This window comes from Phalaenopsis equestris, unplaced genomic scaffold (genome assembly GCF_001263595.1).
Source record: "Phalaenopsis equestris unplaced genomic scaffold, ASM126359v1 Scaffold000434, whole genome shotgun sequence".
NCBI classification, from domain to species: domain Eukaryota; kingdom Viridiplantae; phylum Streptophyta; class Magnoliopsida; order Asparagales; family Orchidaceae; genus Phalaenopsis; species Phalaenopsis equestris.
In genome coordinates, this window is record NW_018164875.1 from 541,377 (window position 1) to 551,796 (window position 10,420).

Here is a 10,420-nt window from a genome sequence, read left to right on the forward strand (position 1 = left end):
CCCGCCGACCATACATCGATTAGATAATGCGCAAGCCTACCCTTTTGCTGAGGAGAAGGACCTTCATGTCAATGTGGGCCGGCTGATTGATTTCTTGTTGTCATGGAGATCAAACAAGGCCACCCTTTTTGAAAGGATTTTGCATCTCAGCTACGCTATGGCTGAGGAGGGGTTCTGGTCTGAAGTGGACATGAGGTTCACTGCGGCCTGGTTACAGGACTTACTGGCTGTTGGGTACCAGCAGTCAAGGCTGATGTCTTTGGAGCTGGATCGGCCTAGGGCGATGATTGGGCATGGTGATAGGAAAGAATTTTACCCCAGGAAGCTTCCTTCTGTACATCTTGGAGTTGAGGAGGTTGGGATTGTGAGTACTGAGATCGGAAACCTCATAAAGTGGAGAAAGAACTTTGGGAATGTTGTTCTTGTGATGCACTGCAGCAGGCCGGTTGATCGGACAGCTCTGGAGTGGAGGTTGCTGTATGGCAGGGTGTTCAAAACTGTAATCATATTATCAGAGGAGAGAAATGCAGATCTTATGGTGGAAGAAGGTCATTTATCGCATGCATACAAGTAAGTGGTTATCAAATTTTTTTTTCTCTCTTAAATCTAATAGAGATTAATTTCTATTGAATGCTTGAATTTTTATGATTGCATAAATTTGCATTGTTAGAAAACCATTGATATAGTGCTGCATAAAATCATGGCATTCTCACCAATCAATGCTTGTATGATCTTTAACCACTTCCTTCTCTCATGTTGATGGTCTATTTTTTTTGTTTTGTTATCCTTTCTGCAATATTCATTGGTTGGGGTGGATCTTCTTTTATCCCACTTGAGCCCTCTTTCCTGTCTTCTCGGATAGAATATAGAGAGAGGAAAAGGGATAGAGTGGCCAACGATGGATAAAGAGGAAGCTATGTGTTGATTAGTATTGGCCACTGAGATCAAATTTTTTAAAGAAATTTTAAGTTTAAAAATCAAAGTGCGTCAAGAGAGTTCAGGTCTACAAATTAAAGTATGACAGTCACACCTCCTTGAGTAGAATCAAAATCGAATAAAGATCAAATTTTTCAATAGTATTCTTTCTAAAAAGGGTGACATAGAGATAAGAGCCAAATATCTTTGGAGGCTTGTTCGCTATAGGAGATAGATGGCACATAACATTTGACACTTTAAAATTGCCAACCATATGTGTGAAAGGTATTGGGAAAGTAGCCAGCCAATATATTTACACGATAAGTCAAATAAAAATAACCTTCAACTAAGAAAGCCCAAAAAGAGAAAATCCTTCCTGTGTGGCTAACATTTCTTGTAGGGAGCCAACTTATAAGTCAAGCAATTGATGTTGACTTATTCAAGTAAGCCTTGTTAGGCCGAGCCAACCTAAACGTTCACTTAGTCAAAACAAAAAAAGGGATAATTGAGGATTACCTATTTTTTTCTTCATTGATCATCAATCAATATAAATTTAACATAAATGACTATTAATCGAGTTCCTTTGAAATTAGTAACGTATTAATGGATTATAAGAGAATACCTCAAAGAAAGAAACGAAGAAAATGGGGGAGCATTTCAAGACATATCACCATAATACATGGAGTCTAAACTAGTTCAATCAACAAGGCCCCTCTTGTTCAACCTAAATTTAGGATCTCAAAACCTTCCTATCTATGATTTATTTGAATTGGAGACTTGCATTGTACAAGTCCAACAAATTATCTGTAGGTGGCTTACGTCAAAACTCAACCTTCATAGCTTGATCTTTTGCTTCAAGGTAGCAAAGTTTAGAGCCCTTATCAGCCATATCTTGAACAAAACAAAACCTAGTTGGCACTTTCTTCGATGTTGCTTTTAAAAACATCAGACTTCTCCGTTGTCAAAATGTGAAACGAATGTATCATTGAAAGGGTTGGTGTAGCTTATGTGGCTGACAAAATTAGAGAGAATTGTCTTAGATTGATGTTGCTTTTAAAAACATCAGACTTCTCTGTTGTCAAAATGTGAAACGAATGTATCATTTAAAGGGTTGGTGTAGCTCATGTGGCTGACAAAATTAGAGAGAATTGTCTTAGATGGTTTGGTCACATTAAACATCGATCATCTCATGATCCGGTTAGGAGAGAAAATGCTTTAGATTCTACTTATGTTAAAAAAGATATAGGTAGACCTAAAAAGACTTGAGCATGTAGTATAAAAAATGATCTTAATTTATTAGAACTAAATGAAAATATGACACTCAATTGGACAGAATGGAGAAAAAGATTCATGGAGCCGACCCCACTTATTGGGATAAAGGCTTGTTGTTGTTGGTGTTGTTGTAGGCATCTTCTTTTTCTTTTTTGCTCTTATTTTAGGGGAGATGCATTCTTCAATTTAGCTTTGACAACATATTTTAATTTGGTAGATAAATTCACATGTTCCGAACATTCAAAAAAACTAACTTAATAATTGGATAAAAACCACTTAGCAAATGAACCCACATGCTTGGTCTATTAGGCCTTATGCCTAGCATTTTCTTTCAGTCATCCCTGGAGCTATGGCTATTGCTGATTGCCTTGACCAAAAGGGCCAAAATAATGTCCATGAAAAACTCGTAGAAAATTTTTATTGTTGCTTTAATTATCTTGACATGTCATTTTGTTGTTTATTTAGAGTCTTATGATTCGACGTAAAAATTCACATAGATTTTCGTAGAACTTAGGGCAAACAGAAATTTTTATTGCAATAATCCAAACAACTGAACAAGAATACAAAGATGAACACCTACAATTCAAGAGTTAGGCAGTCTCTCCGATTCCTACAATTCGAGAGGTAGAAAATCTCTCCCAAGACCAAGGCCTAAAACTCACAACTCAATATAATGCATAACCCTAACCCTAGACATAATAGGTCTTTTTATACCCAACAATAATAATGATAAACTAAATTGCAAAGTATACGATGAGAAAACAAACATCCAAAATAATATTAACAGTGCTTCAATGAAAAAGAAGAAACATCTAAAATAGCATTAACAGTGTTCCAATGAAAAAGAAAAACATTCAAAGCTGAAGCCAAATAAACCTACTGGAAAATAAATACAAAGAGTTCAAAGATGACTAAATAAAATCAAGTGTCCCTGCAGTCGTAAAAATAACATAAATAATTGACCATAGGTCATGGGTTATCGTCATGAAAAACTCTCTATAGGACGGGTCCTTCATCAACTTCATGGAGAACAGATATAACGACATGTTCTCATAAATTTCTGGAGTTACTTCCAGAACTTGCATAAGGCACCAATTGTGATATTTGACTTCTAATGAAAGCAAACTCTTCTTTTTTCTTTTTCTCCACCCTTGGACGCTTTATCCTACTAGTGGACTCTACTTTATTTTGGTTTGGGATAGAGCCTTCATTCTAGTCAATTATTTGTTCGACATCCAAGCTCTCAGGTATGCCTAGAAACCCTCGCTTACTAGGGGTCGATGCATTATTCTCCGTTGTCACAAAACTCACCAAAAATATTGTCCAACTTCTCTTCCAGCTTAGGGTCAATACCACTGAATTTGAATTTTTTAGCGGCTGACACTACCTGCAAGATAAAGGGATATGAATATGTTAATACAATTCAGGAAAAGAAAATCATAATATGTAGGTTTGATCTATTCTCACATCCAATCTCTCAGTCAACCATTTCTTCTGAAGCATCAATTGTCCGCTTTATCGGATCTCAACCCAAGCTCGTGGATCATCATTTCAATTCCTTTAAAATTTTCTAGTCTTTTTTTAATTGATCTCACTTGTTCCTCAGTTGCATCCTATCGTACTCCCTGCCCGTAATTTTCTTGAGTATTTTCATAATATTTTGTCACCCTTGTTGAAATAGGTTGCGGATCTATTTCTCAGTTCCACCTCCTTAAGGCAGAGATTGTAAAATATTAAGGTGGCTTCCTTATCCCACATAGCAGATAAATCGAGTTCTTTTGTCTTAACCATTGCATCACTAACATAGAAAGAGTTAAACATAAATATTTAACATAAGAAATAATTAACGCAAATCAAGCAAAAAATAAAATTTTCGTATTTCACTACTGCCCCATAACCATCTCCACACCAATCCTCCACATCACCCCCACACCAATCAACACTGCCCCCACACCACCCCCACACTAATCACCACTGCCCTCACAATATTCACACACCAATCACCACTGCCCCCCACCCGCACACCAATCACCACTCTCACCCACACCATCCCCAAACCAAACACCATTGCTCCCACAACACTCTCACAACAATCACCACTTCCCCCTCACCACTCCCACACCAAACATCGTTGTCCCAATAACTCATCCATAACAACATAAACTCTCATATAAATGCAAATAGTTGCCATGCATATGCACACATAAGAAGTGGGTGCAATATTTGTAAATTTTTTTAAATTTTGCAAAATAATCCTGAGATGACTTGGTAAATATCATAGAATTTCTTTTTTATTTGTACTCTAGGCATTATTTTTCCCCCAAATAATCCAATCATCCAAAATAACTTTTTTCTCAAAAATTCTTTTAAAAAAATTTCATCCAAGTAGCATACACCAACCCCACATAATTCAATCATCCAACAAGGTCTATTTACATACACAACACAAATCTCTATTGAATTTACATATCTCACACAATAACTTTAACATTCATGCACGCAACGCTCAAATCCACAAGACCAAATCAAAGTGAACACCATTACAACATACGCAACATAGGGAAAACATGGTGAAACAATCAAATACACACGACTACGACTACCATCATCCCTCAAGCGGCAAAATATGGATTTGACTATCATGAATGTAAACACATAAGAATGTGCGTTGGGTTTGTAAAAACCAAAACAAAGTGAACACCATTACGACATACGCAACATAGAGAAAACATGGTGAAACAATCAAATACACACTACGACTACTATCATCCCTTAAGCGGCAAAATATGGATTTGACTATCATGTAAACACATAAGAATGTGCGTTGGGTTTGTAAATTGTAAATTCCCAATAAAAAAGGGAGCTGTTGAAACCGTCAAATGAAAACATAAATAAAAAGTCCTAAAAGAAAAAGGAGAACCTGCAACATTGCTGGAAAAACTAGCTTGACTCCCTATCCAATGTCATAATGTACACAACATAAACCTTGCTATTAACAAATGCTCAACCCTCTAATATTATTTTCTCAATATTTTCACTCAAATATAAAAATTTATGATGAAATCATAGTTCATATTAATCAAATAAACAACATCTGAAAAGCCTTGTTTATACATCGCTCCAACCATTTTTCAAATTCGCATTCACATATCACAAATCAACGTAGGAAAAAGGAAGCAAAAATGTCAAAATCAAGATTTGTTTGATAGATATGTAATCATTCCCAAATAACAAAACCAACTTAGGAACCGATGAAATGTCTGCATCAACCAAAGGCCACAAACTTATCAAACAAATCACAAAGCATGTGGTGCTATGTATGTAAAAATGAGCTTGTAGCCACCGAGAAAAGAGAAAAAAATGCAAGTCTCTGGTGCTTTGTATGTAAACATTCAAAAAAAAAATCTCTATGTGCAAACCATACGGCTCATAGAGCAAATCCACGAAGAAGAGATAAGGGGAAGAGGATACCGCAGGAAAAAGGAAACTAGCGCTGGCAAAAACCCTATCCAAATGTGTCGGCGAGCGAAGAGGTGTGGAGAAAAAACCCTAGGTAGATCTCTTACGAGACTAGGGCGAGCGGGAGGGAGGGCACGAAGAAAAAATACCATATAATGCGGAATAATCCGGGATGGAATCACGGTACGGTTTCATGCGAAACAAACGACCCTAAATCGTGGTAGCGGGCTGCGCCGCAGTTCTACAGCTGCGCCAAACTGACTCTTAACCTTAAGTTGTACGCGACATAAGTGAATAGAAGCAAGGGTTCCTGAAGCTGATTCTAAATAGTTGGGATAGTACTAGTTATGATGATTAGGATAGCGAAGAATAAAAAAGGGGCATTTAAATACATACCAATCAAATCTTGTTTATTTACATATCTAACGCCTAAATTTTGCTTTTTACATCAAAAAGCGAAATACAACTTCTCATTTATACATAAGGTGGCATGTATGTAAAAATTGAAATTTAGGTGTTAGATATGTAGTACATTGGAATTGAATGGTTGTTTGTAAATATTCCATAAAATAAAAAAAATTCATTTCTACACTGGTATAATACTATATACTACTAACAAGAAAGTGAAACGTCAAAGCCATGATGATATAAATAGCAACAGGACAACTATGAAGGACTTTAGTCATGGATCGACTAAACTCCGAAGGTTACATCATTGCCCCTGCTTTTCTTTTTCGCTACATAAATTTTGGTACAATTATTATTACCAAAAGCTCATACAAAAATATCATTTCATGCCAATGTTCGTGAATACATATTATTCTTATTTTCTAATTTTACAAACTCAAATGTCATTATATGTTGTCTATTGGAAACAACCTCTACTACTTTCAAATAAATGTCATTTACTACCTTTGGATCTGTTAGTAATGTTTTATTTCATTTTTGTTAGATGATGTTGCATGGGTACAACCTTAAAACATTCTACTACCGTGCTTGTTGGGATGGCTTGAGAACCTTCTGGAAAATTATTAATATTATTTTAAAATAAAATTTGCTTTCTTTTTGAGGACTCCATGTTTTTTTTTTTTGCTTTTTGCGTGTAAATGAACTTTTTTTTAATCATTGTTTATTTCTAAATTCTCACTAAGCAAAGTGCTGTCTATTTGGAAAAACATGAGACGAGGATATTCTGTCTAAACTTTGTAAACAATGGATTTAATTTTATTTGGATTTGCTTTAAGATGAGTGTAATATCATGTGAGTTGGGGGGTATTTGGTAGCCGGATTCGAGAAGTATTTACTGCCCTATTTAATGTAAGTCCAACCAAACAAGAAAATCGAAAAAATTAAATCTACATTTCGCTAAATCCAACCATCCTTCCCTTTTGTTTTTTTTTAAACAAAAAGTCAGTTTATTAAATCTGATTATTACATGGATTTAATGAATTAAGCTTAGAAAGAAAGTCATAAAAGTAGATTTATGGCAAATATTGTTATGAAAAAAACGACGACAATAAAGTGAAAAAATCGGATCAAAAAATTGCAAACCAGAAAATAACACACAGATTTACGTGGTTCGGCTAATTTGCCTACGTCCACGGAGTGCAGATGATTTTAGTACTTCGAGAAATTACACCATCGAGTGCCTTGACGTTTACAAGAAAATTGCCTTTCTCTTTCTCTTTTCATTTCTCTCTCTTAGCTCTCAAGAGGACTTAGCTTAACACTTATGACAGGCCAAAAGAGGCTATCTAAAGAATGTTAGGTGGAGAGAGGTAGTTGAGATGCGGTAGGTGAGGTAGGTAAGTCACAGACCTACTGCACCACCTACTGGCTGCATCATCTGCTGACAAGGTAGGTGAGGTAGGTAAGTCACAGACTCCACCTAACAATTCTCTCACTTGGAGACTGAGACACTTACTGCACCACCTACTGGCTGCATCATCTGCTGACAGTACCGATCTTTTCCTCAATCATGATATCCTTTATTTTCCTCCACTTTCCTCCACCTCTGTAACTTATGACTCATGTCTTCAAGCTGGAAGATCAATTGTGATCGAGCACAACTTCAATTTCTCAAGAGTAGTACTTTTATTCGACATATTAGCGTCAACATAGCATTGTACCTCCAAGCTCTTTCTCGTGTTACTCATGAATCTGCTTACAACTCCCACTGCATGAGTAATATCCTGCCTCAGCTGAAAGTCCTTTTCAACAAGTCCATTCTTGTACCTCTTACTGTCATCAAACACAGACTTCACCCGGTACACTCACTTATTCTGTAATGTCTTCTTCTCTGGTGGAAGTTCTGTAAGCTTCCACTTGCTCAAATTTTCACCTTGTAAGATTTCTTCATAGCTTTGCTTTGTGATTCTCCAACATTTGTCTGTTGAACAATAGGAATGGGTGCCCTAGACCCACTCTCTTCTTCACTTTCATCACTGTCCTGCATTGTGACCTCTGGTAGATTAACAAATCTTACCTCTCTACAATAACTAGAGCCTCCAAGAGATTTCACTGGAGAAGGTCCCCACACATTTGTGTGTACAAGATCCAGTTTTCCTCCCCTTCGCGCTCTTTCACCTTTCAAGAAACTGGCATTCTTCTGTTTCCCTAAAATGCTCTTCTGAATCATGTGTCAACTCCTGAGTAAGCTTGTAGTCATATATATATTGTGTCAGTTTTCTTACCCCGAGCCAGTAGTAATGCTCATTTGGTAACCTTTCAGGTGCTATCTAAGAACACTACTAAATGACCACCCTCATTGAGCTGTTCAACAGAAATGAGATTTTTCTTCAAACTCTAGAACTTGTCTGATCTTTTGCAAAGTTCATTTGCTCTTGTTAGGGAGTACAATATCAACGTCTCTCATCCCTACCGGGCTCATAACTTTTCCATCAGTCAATCATACCTTACCAAAATCGCCTGCAACATAAGTTCGCATCAACTCCTGGTGGGAAGATGTATGGAAGGAAGCCCCTGAATTCAATATCCAGTGATCAACAAAATTGTGAAATGCCAACAATAAAGTATCATGTATTTCTTCAATTATCACATTTGTGTTATCATTTACCTTTTTCTTAGGTTTCCTACTGTTTCTTTTTATGTGGTTAGCCTTGCCACAATTCCGACAGGTTACTTATTGACCAGACTTTGATTTTTGATTTTTCTCTGTTTGAGTTTTTGTCATGTGATCTCCCTCTGTAATCAACAGTCAGTGTCGAACTACTCGAACCCGAGGTCCCAGAATCTACCTCCTCAGCCAAAATCTTATTACGAATATCATCATATTTCAGTTTGGATTTACCTGTAGAAGTGCTAACTGACATTCTCATAGCTTCTCAGTTATTTGACAATGATGTCAACAATATCAGCACACGTATCTCATCATCAAAATCAATTTCAACAGACGACAACTGATTTGTGATATGGTTAAAATCATTCAGTTGTTGAGCAGCATTACACACTTTCCGTCATCTTCAAGTTGAGTAATTTTTTTCATCAGGCGCACATTGTTATTCGCTGATGGTTTTTCATACATACCTGATAAAAATATCATGAGATCTGCAGTCGTCCTCTCATTGATGACGTTGTGGGCAACGAATTTCGATATGATCTCCCGAGCCAGTAGTAATGCTCATTTGGTAACCTTCCAGGTGCTATTTAAGAACACTACTAAATGACCACCCTCATTGAGTTGTCCAACAGAAATGAGATTTTTCTTCAAACTCTAGAACTTGTCTGATCTTTTGCAAAGTTCATTTGCTCTTGTTAGGGAGTACAATATCAACGTCTCTCATCCCTACCAGGCTCATAACTTTTCCATCAGTCAATCATACCTTACCAAAATCGCCTGCAACATAAGTTCGCATCAACTCCTGGTGGGAAGATGTATGGAAGGAAGCCCCTGAATTCAATATCCAGTGATCAACAGAATTGTGAACTGCCAACAATAAAGTATCATGTATTTCTTCAGTTATCACATTTGTGTTATCATTTACTTTTTTCTTAGGTTTCCTACTGTTTCTTTTTATGTGGTTAGTCTTGCCACAATTCCGACAGGTTACTTACTGACCAGACTTTGATTTTGATTTTTCTCTGTTTGAGTTTTTGTCCTGTGATCTCCCTCTGTAATCAACAGTCAGTGTCGAACTCGAACCCGAGGTCTCGCCAGAATCTTTATTGCGCACCTCCTCAGCCAAAATCTAATTACGAATATCATCATATTTCAGTTTGGATTTACCTGTAGAAGTGCTAACTGACATTCTCATGGCTTCTCAGTTATTTGGCAATGATGTCAACAATATCAGCGCACGTATCTCATCATCAAAATCAATTTCAACAGACGACAACTGATTTGTGATATGGTTAAAATCATTCAGTTGTTGAGCAGCATTACACACTTTCCGTCATCTTCAAGTTGAGTAATTTTTTTCATCAGGCGCACATTGTTATTCGCTGATGGTTTTTCATACATACCTGATAAAAATATCATGAGATCTGCAGTCGTCCTCTCATTGATGACGTTGTGGGCAACGAATTTCGATATGATCAATCGAATAACCCCCAGAACCCGTCGATTCAACAGATTTCGTATCGCCTCGTCCATCTTTTCCGACTTATTTCCTAGTAACGGCAGGTGAACTTTCTTCTCATAGAGATGATCATCTATCTGCATACTCTAGTAATCAAAATCTATGTCATTAAACTTCTCGATTCCCTATACCATCACTTCATCTCCGCCCATCGTTCTTCCTTAAATCCATACCAA

At 36.8% G+C, this 10,420-nt stretch overlaps 1 protein-coding gene across 1 annotated transcript in view; it reads left to right on the forward strand.

The window, feature by feature from the left end:
- The window catches only part of LOC110027658 (probable glycosyltransferase STELLO1), a 13,704-nt gene that overhangs the window by 1,510 nt on the left and 1,774 nt on the right, over positions 1-10,420 (forward strand). The window contains exon 2 of the mRNA XM_020729170.1: positions 1-570. Coding sequence (XP_020584829.1) covers positions 1-570 — 570 coding nt within the window. The remainder of the gene's footprint in view (positions 571-10,420) is intronic.